The sequence below is a fragment of the Globicephala melas genome, chromosome 20, assembly GCF_963455315.2.
Source record: "Globicephala melas chromosome 20, mGloMel1.2, whole genome shotgun sequence".
NCBI lineage: Eukaryota > Metazoa > Chordata > Mammalia > Artiodactyla > Delphinidae > Globicephala > Globicephala melas.
The window spans coordinates 15,089,733-15,114,950 of NC_083333.1; the positions used below are offsets into that span (position 1 = coordinate 15,089,733).

At 49.4% G+C, this 25,218-nt stretch overlaps 1 protein-coding gene across 1 annotated transcript in view; it reads left to right on the forward strand.

Moving 5' to 3' along the window:
* The window catches only part of DNAH9 (dynein axonemal heavy chain 9), a 299,063-nt gene that overhangs the window by 269,093 nt on the left and 4,752 nt on the right, over positions 1–25,218 (forward strand). Inside the window, exons 62-68 of the mRNA XM_030861390.2 lie at positions 1,823–1,950; positions 4,492–4,719; positions 9,102–9,293; positions 10,670–10,861; positions 12,907–13,077; positions 17,441–17,623; positions 24,790–25,179. Of these exons, the coding sequence (XP_030717250.2) occupies positions 1,823–1,950; positions 4,492–4,719; positions 9,102–9,293; positions 10,670–10,861; positions 12,907–13,077; positions 17,441–17,623; positions 24,790–25,179 (1,484 nt within the window). The remainder of the gene's footprint in view (positions 1–1,822; positions 1,951–4,491; positions 4,720–9,101; positions 9,294–10,669; positions 10,862–12,906; positions 13,078–17,440; positions 17,624–24,789; positions 25,180–25,218) is intronic.

The following is a 25,218-nucleotide window of genomic DNA, read 5'->3' on the forward strand; positions in this document are numbered from 1 at the left end:
TAACTATTCCTCACTACAAAAAGTCATCATCTTGTTTGGTCTTGTACAGTTAAAGAACACACTATAGTTTTGTTTTAGTGCTTTAAAGACACATCCAATATTGACAGTGTTCTTTAAATTTTCTTGCACAAGTATCAAACTGCAACTTCAATTTTAGTTCCCCTGAAACTAAATTTGTTAAGTACAGACTTTTATTCTTTTTCTCTTTTAAATTTCTCCTCTTTTCTCTTGTGCATCTCACCTTCTTAGAAAAATTGCTCGACGATTCCTTCATGGTATTACACATTTTTTGATCCTTTTGTCTAAAGAATATTATGTAATTTCTCTAAACTTTATTATTATTTTTTATTTATTTATGGCTGTGTTGGGTCTTCGTTTCTGTGTGAGGGCTTTCTCTAGTTGCAACGAGCAGGGGCCACACTTCATCGCGGTGCGCGGGCCTCTCACTGTCGTGGCCTCTCTTGTTGCGGTGCACAAGCTCCAGACGCGCAGGCTCAGTAGCTGTGGCTCACGGGCCTAGTTGCTCCGCGGCATGTGGGATCTTCCCAGACCAGGGCTCGAACCTGTGTCCCCTGCATCGGCAGGCAGATTCTCAACCACTGCGCCACCAGGGAAGCCCTCCAAACTTTATTGGGTTGGGTGAATAGCTGGTGTCCAAGCAGAATTGGCTGCCTATATTAAGGTTATTTCTTTGTGTGAAGTCTTTCTTGGGCTCGCAGAGCAACTCTTAAGCATCAGCCTTGCTCCAGTGACCCAGCTGGGACATGTGCGTTTGCGTGGCCATTCCCTTACTCCGTTCCCGACAGTGAGATACAAGCATTCACACCTACGCAGCCAAGCCCCTTCTTGGCTGGCCTCTTGCCTCTCTTCACTCTCATTCGTGCAAAATGACGAGGGTAAAGGTTCTATGTGGTGGGAATAACAGGGAGGAGGTTCATACGGCATAAAGTACAGGAAGCCGAACTACCCGAGTCCTGCCCCTCTTGGCCTCGCCTCCCAGTAAAATGTATATTATTATTAATACATTCAGGGGCCAAAGCATGTTAGACCTGGCCACGCCCACACACTTGCTACTCTCCGAGCCTTTCACTCTCTAGGATGGTGGCCCAATGCCTGCTCTTCAAGTGGAGTCTGCACAGAAGGGCAGCGGCACATGTGCCCACTCTTTGGGATGTCAACTGAAAAAAAAAGCACGATGTGAGAGTTGTGAGTTAAGTTTTCTTGGGGGCAAAATGAGGACTGTAGCCCGGGAGACAGCAACTCGGAGGTCAGTGCGCATGTGGTTTTGGTGAGGGGGGCATGCAGTCAGGCACACGTGTTTGCAGAAGAGCAGACGTCACCGTGAAGGACTGGAGTGCTTTTCTAGATATGAGGACACGTAAGAGCTGGGCTCGTAACATCTTCTCCTGAGAACACCTAACTCTCTGAAGACCTGTTCTGCCAGTTCTTCCCAGAGCACAGAGGGCCTCATTCCTGGTCTCCAGCCTGAACTCCTTTCATAGGGTGCTGAAGGTCAGCGGCTACAGTAGCGAGTGACTTAATCCTTGTACAGGCAGATGGCAAGCACCAGTTTTCAGTTGGCAGGGACTGAGTGAGGAGGGAGGGGCGAAGCATTTTGTCTAGACAAGTGCTTCCTTCTCTTTGGCAAAAAAAAGCTGAAAGATGCAGCAACCCTGCCCCGTGAAGGAAGGGGGTCCGTGTGTGAGGCCGGGGTGCACGGCTTCCCGCAGCCTGCGATGGGGGAGCCACGCGGAGGTGCGCGTTTCTTCGTGAACACTCAATGGCATTAGAGGCAATAATGACCACTCCCTGCCCCTTTTAGGTAAAAAACTCGGATATACCTTCAACAACCGGAACTTTCACAACGTGTCTTTGGGCCAAGGACAGGAGGTAGTGGCTGAGGCTGTGCTGGACGTGGCTGCCAAGAAAGGTCACTGGGTTCTTTTGCAGGTACGACCCCTCTTCCCTGCTGGGGTCACTCTTGACCCCGTCCCTGGGTCGACCCCTGCAGTCCCTGGGCCACCTTTCCTTCTGTGCCCTCGTCCCTGACTTCCCAGGCTTCTCCCTCCAGTCCGGCCCCATGTGTTCTGCTCCTCACCCCACCCTCAATACCCTCCCTCTCCCCCCACTCCCTCTGGTTTCAATGGCGCCCCCGTCCCGAAGGAGGCCTGTTCTCACAGCGCTGCGTGCTCAGGAGGCCGGCGTTCAGCTCGAGGCTGAATCCAGTGGAGGCTGCAGATCTCTTCCCAGGCGTTCCATGGAGCTCTCCTCTGCTCTGCCTTTCCACGTGTCACGTGTTACAGGCTCTTCATTACATGCGTGACTAGAACATCACACATATAACCAGGACTGAGCCTCTTCACTGAGAGTTCAGCTGGGGTCGGGAAACTGGAACACCTGCCGTTGTAGGAATACCTACAGCACTTCTTGTACGTGTTTCACTAAACACGTACAAGAAGTAAAGGCTACCCCTCCCGATTCACAGCCTGTCCTCTTGTTCCTGTTTGCACAGCTTGCATGGATCCTGGGGCTGTTGGGCGCAGAGCGAGTGGCTGACTCCTCTCTTCTCCCGCAGCCACCTCTGCGAGGGCACCCATGGCTACGTGGAAACCAGTTACGCTATGGCTGTGTCCTTCACTGCATTTTCTTGGGGAAAGAGACATTCCTTATTTACCTTTGGCACCCAGCACACTACCGTGAACACAGTAAACACTCAACCAAAGCCCATGGGGTAAAAGAATCAATGAAGAAATCAGTGAAGGAAGGACACATGGAAAAGCCAGTCCCTCCCCTCCCATCTGGCTTTGATTACTGAGAACTTCCTCTGTCTCCTGATGACTCACTGTACACTTCTTGTTGTTGGGTTTTCATCCTTAATTATCCCATTATTTATTTGGAGCCTAGCAGCAGAGGGATCTGCTATTCCCTGGGACACTTTTCCAGAAACAGTGGGAATCTAAGGAGAAAAGAGAATGACAGTGGGGTTCCTGCTTCCTCCCACTGGATCAGCTCGGTGCTGGGAGGGTGTGACCTCCCCGACTGTCTCAGGCTCATTTGCCAAAGAGACCCCCTTCTGGGCACTAGCACCTTCAGGAACCCAGCCCCCCAGACAGTGAGCAGAGAACGTTTCCTCCCCCTGGTACCTACCGGCTGCCCTGATGTGGTTTCTGGGAGACCTCCAGGATGAAACTCAGACGTGGGGATTCCTGAAGCAGTGGCAGAGCTTCTCACTGCGGGCCGGGGGTGCTGCCTGGCTCATCAAGCCCTGGCTCTCCAGGCAGCCAGCAGACTCTCCGCTCCCATAGAGTGATGACAACTGAATGCTTTCATTTCACAGAGTTTCATTTCAGCAATCGCTACGAACTCTTGCATAGCATTTCACAGTATACAAAGCCCTTTCAAATCCATTACCTTTGGTTATTTCCAGCAACCCTGGGTAATAAGTATGGAAAATATTATTGTTATTTCTCTTTTCATGGAAGAGAAAGTAGCACTCAGAGAGCAGATTGCTGTGGCCCAAGCACTGTGCCCTGTGCCGATCTGTGTATTTAAGGCTCTGCAAGCAGGCTTCCTCAAATATGTATCAAGGAGCTTTTATCTATCCATCATAAAGAAACAGATTGTAATGAAGCAAAGTGACTACCCTTGCTAGAGTGAAAAGTGCATGCTGCAAGGTAGTGCTAAGAAATGAATGTCGTTTTACACAGACAGACAGAAAGGGATTTTGTTGGGGGAGGAGGAGGGCTCAAAGACCAGACAGAGGAGCTTGGGCTTGTAGTAGGAGCTTTCCCTGTCTGGGAGCAGCAGTGTCTCAGTGTGTTTTAGGAAGATAAGTTTGGCAACAATTAGCAGAATGGTTTCGAGAGGGGCAGGGGAGGAAGGAAAGCTAGCTAGAAGGAGTTTAAATCAGTGCTTTTCAAGTCTTAACATGCATACAAATCACTGGAGGATCTTATTAAAATCCACTAATTCAGTAAGTCTGAGTCTGCATTTCTAACTGGCTTCCAGGTAAGGCCAACATTGCTGATCCATGGGCCCCACTTTTGATCAAAGCCTCAAAAAAATCCAGGTGTCAGATATGGGGATCCGGATTTGGAATGTAACCACACATTAGACCCTTGAAGTGTGGCCCCCAGACCAGCAGCAGCTGCGGCATCACCCAAGAACTTGGTAGAAATGCGAGCCCTCAGACCCTCCCCTGGACCACCTGCATCAGCCACTCTGGGATGAGGCCCGAGAGTCTTTGTCTCAGCAAGCCCTCCAGGGGACCCCGATGCCTGGTCACGTTTGAGATCCTCGTGCTAGAGAGACTTAGGACACCGAGGGAAAGGGTTGAATTGCAGGATACAAGGGGTCCCCGTTACTGGGAATCCCGAGACTCATGCTGGGATGTGATTTGTTTGAAAGTAAGGCCAGGTGCCTCCTCAAGCCGCCTTCCTGATAATTGTTTAAGCAGATGCCTGTAATCAAGGGGTCCTTCCTTCCCACCAGAACATCCACCTGGTGGCCAAGTGGCTCAGTACCCTGGAGAAGAAGCTGGAGGAGCACAGCGAGAACAGCCACCCGGAGTTCAGGGTCTTCATCAGTGCGGAGCCCGCGCCCTCCACTGAGGGCCACATCATCCCCCAGGGCATCCTGGAGAACTCCGTTAAGATCACCAACGAGCCTCCCACGGGCATGCACGCCAACCTGCACAAGGCCCTGGACAACTTCACTCAGGTAGGGGGCCCTGGGAGGGAGGGGAGAAGAGTGCCCCACCTCACAAAGAGCAGATTCCCCGAGTGGGAGAGTAGTACACAGCTGGGGTGGGGTGGGGGACCGACTGGAGCAGTGCCCGGCGTGGGCGAAATGTGTCCCCCCTGCAAGTGACCTCCAGCCAGTGCCCGCCGAGTGCAGCCCTCAATTCCCAGATACACCTGGGGGAGCCAAGCTTAGGGTGTTTCTTTGGCAAGAGGTGTAGGAGAGCTTTCTGCACACCTACAGGCTAACTGAATACTCCAAGATGGAGAAGGACAGAGTGCCGTAAATCTAATTGATATGGCGCACTGGTCACACACTTACTAGCTAAACACACCGTCTCCAAGCAGGGGGCTGACGCTCGTGTTCAGATGACGTCTGCATGCATCTTGAGTATCAAGGGTTCAGATAACCCAGGCAGCAGACGGTGGGGATCTGGACTGGAATGTAACCACGTGTTAGACTCATAAAGCGTGGCCTCCAGACCAGCAGCATCAGCATCACCTGGGCACTCGACAGGAATGCAAATTCTCAGGCTCCACCCTAGACCAAGTGAATCACACACTCTGGGGTGGGGCCCAGGCCTCTGCGCGCTAACTAGCCCTCCAGGGGCTTCTATCCAACAGTCGACTTGGAGAACACTGTGCTAGTGAGACTTGGACTATCCAGGCATAGGGTTCAAACGCAGGCTACTACATGACTGGAATCTCTGTTACTGGGAACTCCAAGGCTCATGTAGTGGAGTATTTATTCAAAGCCAAGGCCAGGCCCATGGGTATATAAAGTACCGCTTTACGTGCCCGTGTATAAAGTAGCGCCTGCCAAGTCTGCAGCCCAGGCCCCTGGCATCTTCTCAGGAAGGCATCCTTTCTGGTCGCTTCTTCTTTGGGGAGTCCCACCCTTCCGGGAAAGGGAGTATGCAAAGGTGTGAACACCAGGAGGATGGGGGCCACGGGGCCCACCTAACGTCCATCTCCCACTCTGGCCTTGGTGGAGTCCGAGGGCAGGGTTCTAGGATGGGTCCTCCCCGACCTCATCCTGTCGTAACACCAGCGGGTCTCTAGCTTCACGGAACCCGTGCTCAAGCTCACTGCAAGCCCCAGATAGGTCAGCTCGGTCGGCTGAAACAGGCCGTCCAGCAGGACAGCCATTCTAGCGAGCCCAGCGTAAAGCAGCAGGAGCAGCAGCCCTTTGGGATTGACGTTAACGTGAGATGAAGACCACGTGGCAGCCGAGTCTCGCGAGATTGCACTGACCGTCTGATACCCTCGTAGCAGCAGCCCAAAGGCCAACTTGCAGGGAAGCTTCCCCGGGATCTGAGAAGCGAAACTTATCCAGCCCCCTCCTCTTGCACTCACCTTTCCAACCCAGCTCCAAAACTCCCACATAATCCGGAGTAGAGAGCAGGGGAGCATTACCAGGAGACCTCGGGTATTTTAGCTTGCCATTTTCCCTACAGAATACCTTCCCATTGCAACACGGTGCAGAAGGCAAGGTGCTTTTTTGTCCGGGGGCATTTTCTTTTCTCTTTTTTTATTTTTTCCTAAATAGGTCTTGACTTCCAGGTACTCTGTACCAGAGGTCAAAACTGCTCAGTTTTCTAGATTTTATATTCCATGTAGGGGAAATAGACATTCTTAACTTTGAAATCTACAGACTTCTTTACAGGAGGTTGTAGCTGGTTCCAAGCAAAGACATTTTTGCCCTGAAAAGGCATTGGGACCATAGCTCAACTGATGGGTGGATAAACAAAAATGGTGAATCTATACACTGGAATGGTATCTGGCAATAAAAACAAAGCACTGGTACATGCTATAACATGGGTAAACCTTGAAAACATTATGCTAAATAAATGAAAGCAGCCGGACACAAAAGTTCTCATGTTGTATGACCCTGTTTATCTGGAATGTCTAGAATAGGCAGATCTGTAGAGACAGAAAACAGACTAGGGATGGCCCGGGGCTGGGAAAGTGGGGAGTGGAGAGTGACAGTGAATGTGCATGTGGTTTCCTTTCAGGGTGATTAAATAGTCTAAAACTAGACTGTGGTGAGGATCACACAGCCCTGTGAATATGCTAAAACCATGGAAGTGTATACCTTAACTAGATGAAACGTGTGGTATGTGAATCATGTCTCAGTACACTTCAGTGGAAGAATCTTTTCAACTGCTACTCACCAGAAAAAAGGAAAAAAAAAAAAGGCATTGAGTAGCACAACGTGCTATTCACAACGTGAATGCATGTAATGCCGCTGAATTGCAGACTTAAGAAAGGTTAAGATGGTAACTTTTATGATATGTATATTTTACCATAATTTTTTTTTAAAGTTGGGGAGGGAAGAAGACATTAGGGTGCAGTTAGCCTGCTCTGTTGAAGGGTACAGTGGTAGGGAATCCCCAGCTTTCCTGCCTTGAGGGTCTTGGACAGAGCCAGGGAAGGGAGCAGCAGCTGCTTCACATGGAATAGCTTCTAATAATTAATATTATAAAACTCTGCCTCGAGGGGGCGGTTATCATCATCTACAGCTATACCCGGCTTCATCTGCTCTGCCTCCCCATGGGCCCTCGTCCTTGGGCTTAACCCCCTGCAAGCCTAGGCTAGTCTGACAGTCTTGGTTATCAAACAACTGGGAAATCTATCCCAAGAGAGGCTGGCTTTTCCTGGAACATCCCTTCCACAACTGTTGGTGTTTGGGCCACTTATAGCCCTCTTCAGTCACTCATTCTGAGGAAGAGGGATGGATTTATGAGTGGATTCATTGTTCACAAGAGTTTTAATGGTTTCCTTCTGCATTTACAAGTGCCCTGGAACAGTGGCCTGGTTCATACGCCTATGATTCACTCTGTGCCTTCACAGCCTTAGTTCAACCATTTATGGGACAAATTGCAGAACTGAGCTCTTTTTATCACTGCTTCCCTGACCCCTGTGCCATTCGGGGGTGATAATTTCTCTCTGACCTTCATGTGAGTATACACTGTCAACCAGCTTCAGCAAGTGTGGCTTCTTGTCTGTCTGCCTAAAGGCACTTTTCAACAGGACTCGATTTTCCACATGTCAGAGGTAACACAGGAAACACCCTACATGTCTGCAGAGAGCAGCGCTGCCCAAAAAGCAGCTATTACCTTCTTGCTTGCACGAGGCAGCGACTTTGCCCTCTGTCCCACCTCTGACCTTTCACATCCGTACCTTCAAGGCAAGTATGGTACCCAACCAAGGCACCAGAGTGACCCCCACATATCCAGAAAGACAGGGAGACTGTGTCACGGGTTCTCCATGGAAAAAATCAGACCTTCCGGAAGCTTAACCTCTCCCACCGCCTCCGCTCTCCTCCTCCCCACGTAAGCGACGTCTAAGGGCCACTTCTTAGAAGAAATGCCAGGGCTGAACTCAGTCCAGTTCGTGTGAGCTTTCAAAGTGCCTCTCGTGGGCTCTACCTGCCACATCTTGCTCCTTCCTGAACAGAGAGGAGCTCACTCAGAGGACATGCTTAATTCCAAAGAATCCAGGGCTCTTGTTCTAACGGCCCTTCAAAATGCAGGTTTTCCCCTCCCCACCATCATCACCATCCCCCTTAAAATCTAAGCGCAATTCCACTGACTCCCTCTGGACCCTCTCTTGCTCCTCTTTTCTTCCATCTGCCCCGTCTTTCATCCTCTCTTCCTGAGCCACGCCGTCTCTCCCGCCTTGTGCTTTGCAGTCGGGACCCCTAGGAGGTCTTGCTTCTGCAGCCACATGTCCGATCACCCCTGCTCTGCTTCAGAGGAGGCATTAGGATGGGAAGGGCAGGGCACGGCACCCCTCGGCCTCTTGTGGCTCCGACTCCCACCCCCGCCCCACTTCCCGCAGCTCCCCCAGCAGATGAGCCGTGGATTCTTCAGTCACACAGGCAGTAATTACACCTACTAAGATTCCATGATGGGCAAGAAAAACATGGCAGGAAGGAGGGAAATCAGAGATGATGCTGTGGGAGTCCCCTCCCACCTCCCAGCGCAAAGTGCCATTAACAGGACAAACACGATGCTCCCCTGGCCGCTACCCCTTTTTCCGTTAGCTGTGCTTGGGAACCTCATTAGCACATCCATGTGTGTGAACTTGAACTGTAAACCAAACCCCGTTATAAGCTGAATCTAAACCTTAGCTCTGATTCTAGACTAAAACCCAGCCCCTCTGCAGGGTCCCCTCAAACGCGATTCCATGTCTGTCCACAGAGCAACCCACAGTCCTGCTGGAGCTCAAACCCTCACGGGAACACAGCAGCCCTGCCATCCTAACCCACACCATGCTGCCCACCTGTTAGGGCACGGTGTAAGGCCTGCCCTGCACCACGGCAGCTCTGTGCTAACACCGAGCGACATTTCCTTTCAGGACACGCTGGAGTTGTGTTCCCGGGAGACAGAGTTTAAGAGCATCCTCTTTGCACTTTGCTACTTTCACGCCGTGGTGGCAGAAAGAAGAAAGTTTGGGCCCCAGGGGTGGAATCGCTCCTACCCCTTCAACACTGGGGACCTCACCATCTCTGTGAACGTGCTCTACAACTTCCTGGAGGCCAACGTGAAGGTAAAGTTTCCGGCAGCGCGGAGTGAATCGGGGGGGCACCTCTGAGAAGGATGATGTGGCATCAGCACAGCCAGAAAGGGGCGTCCTCACCGGGGCAGGTCTACACCCTCCCCAAGGGGAGTGAGCAAGTGCAAGTTTACCACAGGGGCAACCCCAAGGCCAGTGTGAGGCTGAGGAGTGAGTACCATGGTGGTGGGGGGGCCAAGAAAGCTCAGGAAGCCCAGTTAGTGCCTCACACCTGGTGTGAGCCACCCACTGGTGTCAGTCTCAGGGCCCCCCAGACCACCCTGTGCGCTCCCAGCGTTGCCGGGGGCAGTGATCGGCAGGAAGAGACCCCACACTCACCTGATACGAACTCCCAATTTAACTCGCCAAGGCAGACCTTCTCGTGGTGCGCGCAGCTCCTGGCGTGAGCACGGTCTTGCGGAAGTTAAAGAAGCTAAACTCTGGCCACACCTCACCTCCTTTCTCCTCTGTCTGACGTCTCCATCCTACAAAACACACTAACAATCCACGCTCTTCCAGTTAAGGGCATGTGTACGCCATAAGGCTCTTCTGGTTCATGGACCAAACACAGCATCCTTTGGGAGACAATGAAGCCAGCCCAGATGCAGTGCCTCTGCCTCCAGTTCCAGGGTCGTGGGAAGCCCACCACACAGCACACCAACCCTTCACCTGCCGCGGCCACGCGGCTTTCTCCAGGTGGCTTCCACCCCTGTCTCTAACACCCATGAACTTGTGTGCTGTATTTCATTCACTTTGAACTTTCCAAGGAGACGATTAATTAATATGCTAATTAATGGCAGGAAATGGGAAAAGTACCCATGCCCTCGCTTTCCTCCGTTCGACACTGGCATGATTAAAGGACCCATAGGTAGAGACTGACTTCACTGCCACAGTTAATGACTGTGAAAGAGGGAAGGCATGTGTGCAAGAGTGCTGGCGTCTTACCTCTTCTCACTCTTTTTTTTTTTTTTTTTTTTGCGGTACGGGCCTCTCACTGTTTTGGCCTCTCCCACTGCGGAGCACAGGCTCCGGACGCGCAGGCCCAGCGGCCATGGCTCACGGACCCAGCCGCTCCGCGGCACGTGGGATCTTCCCGGACCGGGGCACGAACCAACGTCCCCTGCATCGGCAGGCGGACTCCCAACCACTGCGCCACTAGGGAAGCCCTCTTCTCACTCTTTGATGTAATTCCTCCAGCGTTTAATGAGCTCCCACGTGTGCCCGACCCCGCTGGGCACCAGGGGAGCTTGGATGAATAAGACATTGTTCCTAATCTCAGGAACCACCCTATCTTGTGGCTCACGCTCTGTCCACACATTGGGCCATCCCAAGGCCTGCGTGGAGATCTTCCTTTCCTTCCTGTCTCTCAGGTCCCCTATGATGACTTGCGCTACCTCTTTGGTGAGATCATGTACGGAGGCCATATCACTGATGAGTGGGACAGGAGACTCTGCAGGACCTACCTGGAGGAATTCATCAAACCAGAAATGCTGGAAGGAGAGCTGTCCCTGGCCCCAGGTTTCCCCCTCCCAGGCAACATGGACTACAATGCTTACCACCAGGTAGGGACCTGGGTCTCTCCCCAAAGGACTGGAGATGCACATGCAGGGCCAGGGAAGCCCAGCTTAAAGAGCCGAGGTCACATCCAGCGTGGCTCTCAGCCTGTTCAATCTGAGAGCTACTATAGGATTTCTAGCCTCAAATTAGTGATAAAGTTGAACTTTTAGAGATCTTTTTATTCTTGATGTTTAGCTCAATCATTCTATTTGGTGCTCTTTTCTACAAACAACATCTCGGGCATTTATCTGATTGTTTCCATTCAGGATATTGACACAACCATTAGGAGCAAAAATTTAGGTAAGAACTTAGCCAACTTTTGGTAAAGATTATATTAGTGGTTCTAAATAACTTCAGAGGGACATGATCTTGTGGGCAGATCACTCACCCCTTCTATTCTCTGTTGGTTGCTGTGAACACAGACACACGTACACATACCAAGAAAACATTCTCATGGAGTTTTTTCATACTCTCACTTTGGGTTTTCATTTTACTATTACTTCAGCTATTTTTTTATTTTTATTTTTTTTTGCGGTACGCGGGCCTCCCACCGCTGTGGCCTCTCCCGCCGCGGAGCACAGGCTCCGGACGCGCAGGCGCAGCAGCCACGGCCCACCGGCACGAACCCGTGTCCCCTGCATCAGCAGGCGGACCCCCAACCACTGCGCCACCAGGGAAGCCCACTTCAGCTATTTTTAAGGTGTGCATCTTTGCCTATTTACCCCACCATGAAAATATATTAAAAAGGAATTCAAACAAAAAAACCTTTTTTGTTGCTTGACTTTTGAACATCCCTAAAAGAACTCTTGAATACCAAACTTAAGGGATATACTGGTCATAGGAACATTAACTACAATCTTTAAACAAATTTTTAATTCCTAAAGTTTAAGAAGGTACGTCATAAAAGTTATTTGACCCAGAAAAACTAGGCTTATGAGAAGAAATTAAAAACAATAATTCTCTTGAAAGTAAATAAAAGAATTTTAAAAATAAATGCTTTGAAGGCCTTAGCCAAGAAAGTTGTGCAAGAGCGTCCCCTACTGTCTGTGGAACAAATGCAGGTGATGGGCAATGATAACATGGTTTGCACATTTCCAGAAGACTTCGGTAGAGTTCCCCTTTCTCCATACCTCTCTTTAATCTGTCAGGAGATGCTTATAGGGCTTACCAGGAGTCCAGGAGTGTGCTGGGTGCTGGAAGAAATGCAAAAATAAACACGCAAATTTGCCTTTAAGGAATGAGCCATCTTTTACTTAGACTAGATGTTACCAACACCAAGAAATTATCAAAGCTAAACTTGAGGGGTATTTTTTCGCTGTAATGGAGAGAATTGGCACAGAGTGCTCAGAAACATTTGGAGAAGGAAGTCAGTTTTACATGCTGGGGAGGATTTTTTAGGGATGGCAGCCTATGGCCCACCACAACTGACCACAGAGATGTGGTGTTTGGAGACACGTTGTTTTAAATGTTTTTAATTCGAATGCTTTCTGCCAGAAGCAAAGCTCACTTCATCCTACACCAGGATTCACACATTTATTTTGCATACATGGCCCCATGTTTGCATTCAGGTTTATCATCCCTGATTTAAATAAACAGAGGGGAGAGAAAAGGAAGTTAAGCAGGGAGGGCTGGGTAAAATTCCCAGGCAGGAAAAGTATCTCTGAGGGACTCTGAGAAGTCCTCCTTGTGTGTGTGGGGGGGGGACAGGTGTAGGTCAGGGCACCGTGGGAGGGGCTGAGATTGGAGATGAATAAAGTCAGCTAAGCTTCCCCCAAAAGAATGAGCTCATGAATGTGGAGGTTCTGGAAAACCAGCCGGGCATACACAAACGGACGGTGTAAGGATGTGCCCTAACAGGTGGGCAGCACGCTGAGGTCGGCCAGCATCGGTGAGTGGCGTCCCCCTGGAGGGCGTCCACCTGGAGGGCCAGAGGGGCCCCGGCGTCAGAGGCCTGCTCCGGCCCACTGACTGCCCTGCAGAGGACTAGTCAGGTGAGAGATGGGAGACACGTCTCGTTGGTTTTCAAGTGAACTTGCCCTTGACTTTTTAGTACATCAACGCCGAGCTGCCCCCAGAGTCGCCGCATCTCTACGGCCTCCATCCGAACGCGGAGATCGGCTTCCTGACCCAGACTTCGGAGAAGCTCTTTCGCACGGTGCTGGAGCTGCAGCCCCGGGACAGCCAGGCCGGAGATGGAGCGGGGTCCGCAAGAGAAGAAAAGGTATATGGAGGGGTTGCCCGAGATATTCTGGGGAGCCCAGGACTGCCGAGGTCGCCCTTTCTTCCGCCGGCCGCGTTGGGCTCCACAGCGCAGACCGCACGGCGTGCGTCTTCCCCGCGCATGGCTGGTCCAGCCTCGCCGCGCAGACCCTTCGCCTCCGAGGGACCCGCCGCAGTCACGTGACCAGGCGGGCCCTCGGGGTACCTGGTAGGACGTCCCTGCCGCTGGGTGTGGCAGTGCTTCACTCCTTCCCCCAAAGGCAGGTTTTATTCCGTTTGTCTGCCAAAGTGAAGAAAGGGCAGAGCTGAACAATCGTGGTTTGGGAACCTCGAAACGGACCTCATGGCTCCTTTCCCAAACTAAGTAATTATGGGTGGGGAGCTGTCCCTAGACACCCCACCCTCACTCCGCCAACTAGACGCTCGCGTGGACGAACTCGCTCCTCTTTAAGACGAAAATGCGGTCTCTTTGTGGGAAGGACAGTTAGTCCCCGAGTCTCCTAACGCACAGCTAGTGCTACTAAGCACAGGACTTCCCGAAACTTCAGGAAGGTGGAGGGGAATTGTTGGGTGGAAAGCCAGAGGAGGGTGCCGTGTGGGTGTAGGGTGACCAGAGGCAACCTGGGAGCTCTGTTCCTGGTGAGGGCGCAGCAGAGGGCAGAAAAGGGAGGGGCTCAAAGTGAACCTTCTCTGTGATGCTTAAGGCAGTTCAGTTTCCAACAGATGCGTCTGCTTCACCCCACCTCCCGTCCAGAGTACTACCCGGCTTCCTTTAGTGAGAGGTTCCCTTGTTACAAGGAAACATACTTGGCAGATTAAGGATTAAAAAACCTGGAGAGTTATCGAACTTTTAGGCTTCAGGGATTGATTTTAGGAAAACAAACTGACTGATAGTAAAGGAGCTGGATGTTTGTTTAAAGGTATGGAGTGATGTCATTAAAATGAGTCTCAATTTTAATATGCCTCGGAATGAGCTAGGGAGCATCGATTCTGGGGTCTGGGGTTAGGCCCAGGAATTTGCAGCCCAGCGACTGTGATGCAAGTGAGGCTACTCTGAGAAAGCTGCTCTAAACCCCACTACTCAACCTCTTTTACTCTTTGATGCATAGGATATAATTTGAGAACAAAAGGAAGATAAGAAAGTTTATGTTGCCCAGAATCCAAACCACCTAGCATCAAAAATGTTCCTAGCTTAAAAATGAAAAGGCTGGGACTATGTGAGTAATAGGCTTAGGATTCTTCGGGCAGCATTAAAGGAAGCTTCTAGTTCTTGTCATTTCCCTTCTTCTGACCACTTCAAGAAATGGTGTGTGTGTGTTTGTGTATGTCAGAGATGAATGAAGTACGATCACTTGCCAAACTCTGGAGAACCCAACTGCAGCACAGATACCGGGAAGTGGGCAGATTGCGCTAATATACAGATATTACCCATGGAGGAAAAAGAAGGAGAGAGAAGAAGAGGGGAAAGGGGAAAAGGACACAAAAGAAATTCACGTAATAATACAAATGGCCAAGAAAAATTGTAAAATATTCTCAACATCGCTCATAACTAAATGGAGTTAAGTGAAATATTATTTTTCACACAATGGTAAAATTTTTTTAATGTGAGGATATCCAGTGGTGAGAACATAAGAAAAGATGTACTCCCATCTCTGTTAGTAGAGGTTTAAATTGTAGAGCAATCTGACAATAGCACCTAAAGTTTAAAATGTTCATATATTTTACTCATAATTCTATTCCTAGGAATTCAGCCAGTGGAAACACTCAAAAGGGCACAGATGTTATGGTATACTTCTTTATTGCAGGATTGTTTATAGTAGTAGAAATGATAAACAGACCAAATACCATCAATAGGGGGATGACTCAATAACTTATGCTATGCCAAAACAGTGAAATAATATATACTGTTAAAAAAACAAGGTAAATCCATAAGTACTAACAAGGGAATGTGTTCAAGATATATTATTAGGTGAGAAAAGCAAGCTGAGGGACTTCTCTGGCGGTCCAGTGGTTAAGACTCTGAGCTTCCACTGCTGGGGGCATGGATTCTATCCCTGGTTGGGGAACTAAGATCCTGCAGGCCACATGGTGTGGCCAAAAGAAAACAAAAACAAAACACAAAAAAAGCAAACTGAAAAATCTGTGTGTATTATGATTCCATTTGTGATAGATAGAAAGAGAAGGAGGTGGGGAGGGAAGGGAGAGCGATGGAGGGAAGAGAAGCAGCAAGGCAGGAAGGAAGATACGGCAGACGTGATAAATATGGGGATGGGTGGATGGATAGATGGATGATGGATGGATGATGGATAGATAGGGTCATATGCATTGAAGGACACCTGCAGAAATTATAAACCAATCATTAACAGTGCTTTTTTTCCCCCTTTGAAGGAAGAGGCAAAATTGTGGGAGGATTTTGCTTCTAATATCAGATGAATCTGTAATATTTAGATTTTTATGATAAGCATTTATTACTTTTCCAAAAGGAAAAAAAAACAGAGGTGTTTGCTCGTGGAAGTAACGTAGACCACATCCCTTGGCATGCACTGCTCCCATCTGAAGTGTCCTCTCTATGTCTGTGGATTTGCTCCCTCCTCAGGCAGGGTCTCCAAGTCCTCCAAGGCCTGATCAGTGACGGAAGAGAGCTGTTTCCCCATGTTCAATATGTTTTGAAACAATAGCTCCAGACTATCTTTTCATTTTTTTGTGAATAATGTCCAAATGACAGCTTGCTGATACAGGGCTGTTTCTTCAAATTCAGCTCCAGAGACAGAACTATGACGTAGTTTTAGCCATTTGTCTTCTGTCTCAGCAGCAGCTTCCAGGTACTGTTAAAATTCCGTTCCAGTTTTTGCTATGACAGAGCCAGAGACCCATTTGTGACACGGTTATGAGTTTTTACTTTCTTTTCTTCTAACATCAGCTCTTTTCCTAGATAATGTATTGTCTGTTAACAATACAAGGCAAAATTAATATTAATAATCCTGTACACGTATAGGGTCCTTTGTAGCTTTCACATGCTGCCACATTCATCACCTCTTTTGGTTTGATCTCTTCACCAGCCCTGGGAGTTGGCAGGGGAGGGGGCAGTGGAGAAAGTTGCTCTTGGAAATTTTTAATAGATGAGAAAATTGAGGTCTAAATGACTTGCTTAAATTCACACGGATGATACATAACAACGCCGTATTAACTCAGTCAGCGTTCTTTGGTTGCAATGAACAGAGGCCAGTTTTGCTGAAATAGGCAAGAAATAGCTCACTGTATCAAAGGAATACACTGAAGAAAGGATAGAAACCACAGTGGCTCTGGGGTCCCAGGGAGAGAGAAGAGTGGACCATCGCACTTCCCTCCACTTTCTGCACCTAAATCCTGGGCTTGAGATTCAATTTTCATGCTCCTGGGAAAGATCATCTGATTGGCCCACTTGAGTCAGTGGAGGGCTGGGCCTGGTGACTGTGCCCCAAAACAGTGGGAAAGAGGTAATTTCACAAAAGGAGACAGGGACCCGTCATTAGAAGAAGAGGGATGAGATGAACGCACCAAAACAACATCCACCACACACGTCCACCAGCTCTCCTGACTCCAGGCAGGGCTGGAAATGGAGCCCTGGCTCCCTCTCTCCCTTCCTCCAGCCCCTCTGCCAGCCACAGTAAGTGGCTGCACTAGTAAGTCTGCACTTTCTCGTTTTTCCTTCTCTGCTGACAGAGCTCCTGGGCTTTACCCATTTGCTTCAAAATGGCGGACTCAGCCTCCCAGTGCTTGCCCCCCACACAGCCCAGAGCCTCGGTGCCTCAATTCCAGTTTTCCTGGAGAGAGGCCCTGATTGTTCTAGCTGCCCTGGTCTGATTAGCTGACAGTCCGTGTGACAAAAGGGTCCGTGGGGTGTGGGAGGAGGTTTATATGAGCTGTGGCGATGCTTCTTCCAGGACCCAAGGACAGGAACTGCAGTGCAGCCTCGTGGAAACTCCGAATGGAATGTTTACATGTCTCCATCACTGCCGCTCATCGCCGCGGCTTCCCGTGCTTCCAAATGACCGCCCTAGGCCCAAGTCTGTCCTATGCCCTCCTAGCTCGATTCCCACAGCTAGCAGGGTCAGTCTCTGGGTTTTTCAACTCCCAGTTCTCAGAAAGGCCTCTGTGTTCATCCTTTTCAGCTGGTCCCAGGAGTCACAGAGAGCTGGCCAGCCTATACGGGAGGCCTTGCTGCGGCTGGCCCTCAGCCCCTGACCCAGTTGGCCTCAGCAAGCGGGCAAGGGTGTGCCCAGGGCACGGATGACTGGCATCTTTAGTGCCACGTGGCGGGGGAATGGAGGCCTTCTGGAGAAGTTGAACCCCGTCTTAACCCTGTGTTTCCTGTTGTGGGGCAGGTCAAGGCCGCCCTGGAAGAAATATTGGAGCGGGTGACAGATGAGTTTAACATCCCAGAACTGATGGCCAAAGCAGAGGAGCGCACCCCCTACGTGGTCGTGGCACTCCAGGAGTGCAAACGGATGAACGTCCTCACCCGAGAGATTCAGCGCTCCCTGCGAGAGCTAGACCTCGGATTAAAGGTGGGCGAGGCTGGGGGCGGGGGAGGGAGGGCATTGCCCGCAGGAACCCCTTGTGGGAGGAGCGCCAGGGGAGCTGGAGAGCAGTGGTCACAGCAGCCTCACTGCCTAAGAAGGTGCCACTCCTAGAAACCAGAGTCTGGCCAGGCTGCAGGGAGGGTAAGACAGGCTCTGAAGCTGGGAGCTGGGAAGGCAGAATGAGCTGTGACTGGCAAGCTGCCCGGGAGCCCATGCTCTGAGTGCCGAGGAGAAGAGAAGTCTTGATGCCCTGTGTCTTCTGCTGACATGGGTGGTGTTGCTTTCATGGGACGTAGAAGTGTGTGCTGCATCAAAGCACAGGTTCTAGACAGCCCTGCACCACATCCCAGCTCTGCTGCCTCCTCGCTGTGTGGCCTTAGAGTGACTTAAGTCTCACTGCATCTCAGTTTCTTCACCTGTAAAACAGGGATAGTGGTCCTACTTCATAGGGCTTTGGGGAGGATTCAATCAATAGGTTTGCATAGAATGTTTAGAGCAACGCCCGGCACGTGGCAAGTACCCAGAAGTGTAAGCTGATGCATTATTATTACCACCCGTCAGAGGAAAGGAAAGAACTTTAATCTTCTGCAACCTCATGGTTATCTGAAAGGCCCGAGATGCTGCACAAGCTCTGACGTTTCTCATGAGCGATGAAAGAATCTATTATTTATACCACCAATTATGTAAATAGATCTATTTTATTCACCATAAGATAATTCCATCAAGGGCCCAACACAAAGCCAAACAGATCACCTGCATGATAGGTGAGTGGGAGGTCCTGCTGCCTTTGAGGAGCTGAGGAAAGTAACTGTTGTCCGTTTACACTGGCACATTTATTAAAATAATTGTAACCCCAGACAGAGGGAAAGTGAGAACCCAGTTTTGTAGGCAGCAGGGAAAGCTCAGCCCAGCCCTGGATGTCCAGGCCTGTGATGTGCTGCCGCCCTTGTGCCTGCCTCTTGGAGTCGTATGACCACTGTCACGGGTGCAGAGGACACACAACCATGAGCGTCTTCACATGTGGTCACATAGAAACTATGAAGTAGACTGAGAAATCTGGGTGAGTTTTCTTCAGTCTGTTAATTCCCATTCGGCCCCAATATGGATAGAAGGAAATAAGGAGAAAGGAGAGACGGGAAAGGATGTCGAAGGCTGAGGCTGTTTGACAATGTTACCAAATTATGCGCCGGCTTGTAATCAAAGGAAATACAGAATTCCATAGAACAATCTCAAACGTAAATAAGGACCTTGCCGGTCATTTGATGTGGTTCGGTTCCCTAGGTACGCAGGTATATATTCATAATTATCTTGAGCTTGTTTGTTGCAGTCTTAGCTTAGTGAATGTGTGCAATTTGCTGCAGTCTATCTACCCATCCGACCTCCTATTCATTCACTCATTTTTCTTTCAAGAGCCTTCGCCGCGGTTTGGTGTCATGGATCCCAGTGCGTGCCTGGGTGAGGATGAAGGGGTGGGGAGGGAGTTACTCTTTTCTTCCAGTCTAGCTCGAGCAGGGCTGGTGGATGGCCAGCCTCGGTGCTCTGCCCTTGGGGAGACAGCGGAGACTGACAGGGGAGCCTTCCTCTCCAGACGGACAGTCTGGCGGGAAAACGAGCATACAAATGGATTACAGTACCAGGCAGGATTGATTCAGTGCCACACAGAGAGAGGTGCGAGAAGAAAGGAAGAAACAAGTATGTGGAATCAGGGATGGCCCCAGCGGAGAAGTGGCATGCAGGGGGCTTTGGAGGAAGAGTAGGATTGTGACATGTGGCAATAAGAAGAATCTTCTAGAAGTCCCAAGGTGAGGAACCCTAAGCCTGTTCTAACAGTTAACTTAGTTTGGCTGGAGCAGAGGGTCCCCCAGGTGAGTAAGAGTGATATGGTGAACTTCTAAAGGTGACTGGTGGTGACAACATTGACCCAGAAGCAGTCAGGACAACGGTCTGTTGCCTTTTTCTCCTGGTCCCCTGTGAGCAGGGGGACAGACAGAGCAATCTCCGCTAAAAAACGCTGTCATGAAAACCCAGTCTCATTAGGACAGGGCCCCAAACTGGCCTGGTCATCAGACTCCCTGGGGGCGTCATCCCAATATGTGTTCCTATCTCCACCCTCCAGTCCCACCAACCTGTGGAGCTGGGGTCTGGAAACCTATATTTTTAGCCAGCAGCTGGGTAATTCTTGTGGCGAGACAAGTTTGTGAATAGCCTTAAGGCAAGTAGGTAGAAGAAAAGATGGACAGATGTCTTCATGGAACAGTGAAGTTGCAAGGGTACAGCGGCAGAGTTCAGAGAAGGAAAAGTTTCCAAGTCTGGGGAAGAGGTTAAGCTGAGCTGCAAGAAATGGGAGTCAGAGAGGAAACAGCTGAAGGGAGCAACTGAAACAGGAGGGGTTCACAGGACAGCCTGGCATGTGCGGGAGACGTGAGGGCCCCACTGGACAGCAGCTGGTACATGGAGCGGTGAGGAGCTCACATCCCAGCTCCCAGCGGAACATGGAAGGGGAAGCATAATGGGAGGAGAGGAAAATCTGAGCGACGTTTTCCTTCCGGTCCTTTCTTTCTCTTTAACAGACACTCTGAAGTTCTAGGACTGTTTTAGGCGGAGCACAGGGAGATGTGGGGCAACCCACACTACCCAGCACATCAAACAGACAAACCCAAATGCCCTGCCCAGACTGGGCACCAAATTAGAAAATGTCTGACTTTTTAAGTCATTAAGTCAATACCCTCAGCATTTTTTATTACGAAATTTTTATTCATAGTTGGCTGGATGGGAAACCATAATCCTACCCAAAAGTACTGGCTGAATTGAAAGGCACAGCTCTCTAACCCCTGAGGACTGTGAGAGCCCACAGCACACAGCACACAGAAGTGGCCACCTGGGAGAGGTCTACCAGCCACAACCGTGTCCCCACAGAGAAGAATTCAGGAGAGTCAGACATCTGGCTCTCAGCCTTACACAATGAAGAACCAGGTCCTGTGAGCATCCCAGAGCTGATTGGTCAGAGGTACTGACTCCCACTAACCAAATGCACAAAAGCCTGATGTACAAAACTCCCAAATGCCAGTTTATTCCTTTACAATCCTTTACAACTAGGTATAACTTTCAAAGCGCCATTGACTGATGGCAGCCTGCCCAGAAAATTCTCTACCTGTGTTGGAAAACTACAAGAGAAGCTGGATTCTTATGCACTGTCCAGTATGGTAGCCACTAATGACAGGTTAACACTTGAAATGTGGCTAGTCCAAACTGAAATGTGTTGTAAGTTTAAATTAAACGCCATATTTCAAAGATATAGGACAAAAAGGGGGAAATATCCTATTAATAACTGTTAATATTGATTAAATATTGAAATATTTGACATTTTAAATCTATTAAGTTAAATAACATATTATGAAAATTAATTTTTTCTTTTTATTTATTTATTTTTATTTTTTTTTGCGGTATGCAGGCCTCTCACTGCTGTGGCCTCTTCCGTTGCGGAGCACAGGCTCCGGACGCGCAGGCGCAGCGGCCATGGGTCACGGGCCCAGCCGCTCCGCGGCATGTGGGATCTTCCCGGACCGGGGCACGAACCCGTGTCCCCTGCATCGGCAGGTGGACTCTCAACCACTGCACCACCAGGGAAGCCCCTCTTTTTATTTTTTTAATGTAGCTACTAGAAAATGTAAAATTACACACATGTAATTTTGTGAATTTTAAATGTAAAATTACCCATTCACAACTTGCATTGTATTTCATTTGGGCAGTGCTCTCTTAGATGGAGTCATGGCCAGCCCAGAATCTGGGGCTGGGAAGTATTTTCTATTATTCAGATATTTAATGGCATCAAACATTTCCCCCCTGTGCTTCAGTGGCTAATTGCCCCTCCTAATTGACAAATTCTGTTTTTCTAAACATGTGAAAGATGTTCAGTCTTAAAGCCCAACTTGCTGACTTGGGGAACCGCTCTGGCTCTTTACTCTCATCCGTTGACTCTCATGTGTTGACTTAATAGTTCAGGTTTTGCTTTGGCCCTTTAGTGACATACGGTCACCACCCCACAGGCAGCTGCCCTGGTCCACATGCCTGCTAGAGTGCACAGATGGACCAGCTGCGGTCACCCGCAGTCTGGACGCCAGACTGGGAAGGGTGGAACCCACATCATTCCCACTTCCCTCCACATCTCTTTGCCTCCCGGTGTTTCATTCATGTGAAAGCTGGTTGCAAAGACCACCTTCAGAGGGAAGGAAAAGCAGAAAGGGGCTGACCCTCAGAACAAGGTGCAGCCTGCAGCCCCTGGAGAAGGGCATATGTGGGCGTTGCTGACCCCACATGACGGACGCTGGCCACGTGCCTGCGAGCCCAGAGCACCAGCCACTTCTGACCCTCCAGAGATGCCCTTTACAGATAGACATTTCTGGCCATCCAGAGGCTGGAGTCCTTAGGTTTGGAATGGAGCCTTTGAATCCGCGCTTTTAACAAGCGCACTGACTTAAAGCAATGAAGGCCTAGAGGGCAAATCAGGTTTTTATCTTGTATTCTACCTAAGAAAGACTTTGAAAGCATTTATTTATAGGGACAAAAAAAGTGGTTAAGGCCACATCCAGGTAGCCCTCATACCCACCATAAAGCGCCCCCCAGTCTTTAGTTCTCCCTGCTTTCCCTGCAATATGGACATGGAACAAGCCAGTAACACAGGATCCTGAACTACATCATCTTCTTAAGGATTTAGTGTTCTCTTTGTGAGTTTTCTTTTTGTCGACTCTTGACCTATAAGCACATAAGTGCAGACATTAATCCGTGTTCCACGGGATCCAGGCAGGGGGAGTTTGAGGAGGTCAGGCTTGAGCAGATGGAAGCAGGTTTCTCTCGCGGGGAACTGGAGTCTTTACAAAAGGCCTGCTTACCCACAGTTTGGCCCAGAAACTTCCCGTCTGCCCACCCCACCTCCACCAATCTGGCAGCACCTGAGGAAACGAATTTTCTCTGAACACCTTTTAGGAAACGCTGTCCCAGAGTCTGTAGGTTTATTCCTCTTTTCCTAAGAAAGGGACCCATATTACACTGAGTGAATTTGGAGTGGGGTTCTCTCTGGTTTCTTCTCAACCCCTCCTCTGAAAGTGAGTCATTTCTATGTCCACTCCAGGTCATGGGCAGATCTGAGTTCAGCACCCTAACCACAAGGTGAACGACTTCTTCTTTTCCTAAATCGTTCCTGCTTCACTCTCAAACGGGCAGAACCTAAGAGCACATTCTTTAAGGCTCCATCGCTCACGCTTTCAATTAGTAAATGCAAGATCATTGTCAGAATAACTTCTAAGCAGATAGAAATTTTTAAGAAAGCCAAGTTACACATTTTATGCTTCCCTGCTGTCAAAATGATTTTAGATTTCTGAAGAGTGTTAAGTATTGCCTATACATTTTTTTATTATCAGATTTTATTTTTAGAGCAGTTGTAGGTTCACAGCAAAATTGAGCAGAAGGCGGAGTTCCCATATCCCCCTCCCCCGACCACACCCAGCCTCCCCATCATCAACACCCCCAGCAGAGTGGCCCATCTGTCACAGCTGGTAAATCTACCCCGACCCCTCCCAATCACAGAGTCCCCTGTAGTTCACATCAGGGTTCACTCCGGGTGGTGTACGTTCTACAGATTTGGACAAATGTGTGATGACATGGATCCGCCGTTTTCGTGTCTTACAGGAGAGTTTCACTGCCCTAATATTGCATATATTTTAATCTAAGCCCATGATTTCTTCTTGCAATGAATGTCAGAGAAATAGAGGTTTATGGGACCTCACCGTTTTCAGAAGTGGCACATCTCTGTGTAAGGCATGGTCACACCGAGTAAGTGATTGAATTAGCCGGGGGCGATAACCAGGCAACAAAGGACTTCTCTGTACCAGCAAACAACTGTGGCTGGCAGAGTCCGGGGCTCCATGTGAGTTCATCTCTATTTGTCTCTCCGCCGCGGCCCTCAGAGATGTGCCAAAGGACCGGGACATTTTCATCCTACTTTTTCCAGTAGTGCTGGCCCAGTCCTGTTAGGTCAGTTGTGGGATGATTCCAGGGCGGGGGACCTTACCTCCCCACCAACTCACATGGCCAACAACATTCACAGGTGCAAAAAACTTCCACAGACACACCCCGACTCAAAACAACCCAAGACAATTCTGTGGGGAAGCAAATTTATTTGGTGTATTATTTATAAAAGCACTTTATAATTATGTGAGTTAATTGGCCATTGAACACTTAAAATTTTTATTTTAAAAGGAAAAATAAATACGGCCTATATCTTTTTCCTTTTAAGTCTATTGGACTTTATTTTTTTGTAATGAGTCTTGATTTGTCTGCATATCTTCTTATCTGCAGTTTAGCCAGCGTGCACTATTATATGCCCATAAACATGTTTTATTAAAACTGCAACATACAGAATTTTTAACACAACCCTGGCAAAAACACATACACTACAGTTTAATTACCAAACGGAAAACTAGGCCTTTCTGTTTAGAGCAGTGCTGTCCAACAGAACCCTCTGTAATGATGAGAATGTTCCATATCTCTGCTAAGGGCACGGTGCCTGCTGATGACATGAAATGTAGCTAATGTGACTGATAACCTTATAATTTTAACTCACTTGTGCTTAAATAGCTTCATAGGACTGATGGTCATCACATCAGACATGGCAAGCCTTACTGGGTACCCTAACCCCCGTGCAGACGCCGCTGCAGTAGACACGACACCTTCAAGAAATTGCAGATCCTTGGCATAACTAAGGTTACAAAGTTTAATTTAAAGATGGTTTTCAATGTACATCTTCCTTTACAGATTTCATCTAGCAATTGGAAGAGGATTCCTCCTTCACTGGAGGAGAACGGAGAAACCCAAGCTTTAGGGTAGGGTGGAATCAGCGTGGAACCCACAGGTGGCTTGAGGTCTGCAGTGGACCTAAACTACTGTCAGTAGATACATGTAGACTCTGATACCACAGGAGTGGGGAGACGACCAGTCTCTGTGAGACAAACCTTGCAGATCAAGTACTAGACAGGGACTGTCATTGTGTCACCGACCCCAGCCGTCATCTCCTGTCTTCCCAAAGATCCCCGAGGCCAGCTGTTTCCAGGGACTTGCCGCCCCTCACTCTTTCCCCTCTCATTCTTTGTCTTCAGGGGGAGCTGACCATGACCAGTGACATGGAGAACTTACAGGACGCTCTGTACCTAGACACAGTTCCAGAGCCCTGGGCCAGGCGCGCCTACCCTTCCACTGCAGGCCTGGCAGCCTGGTTTTTGGACCTGCTCAACCGAATCAGGGAGTTGGAGGCCTGGACAGGTGACTTTACGATGCCTCCCACTGTGTGGTTGACAGGCTTCTTCAACCCTCAGTCCTTCCTGACCGCCATTATGCAGTCCACGGCCCGCAAGAATGAGTGGCCCCTGGACCAGATGGCCTTGCAATGTGACGTGACAAAGAAGAACAGAGAGGAATTCAGGAGCCCCCCTCGGGAAGGGGCCTACATCCATGGCCTCTTCATGGAAGGCGCTCGCTGGGATGCACAGGTAAATCCTGGGATGAGCCAAAGGGCATCCCCAGTGGGC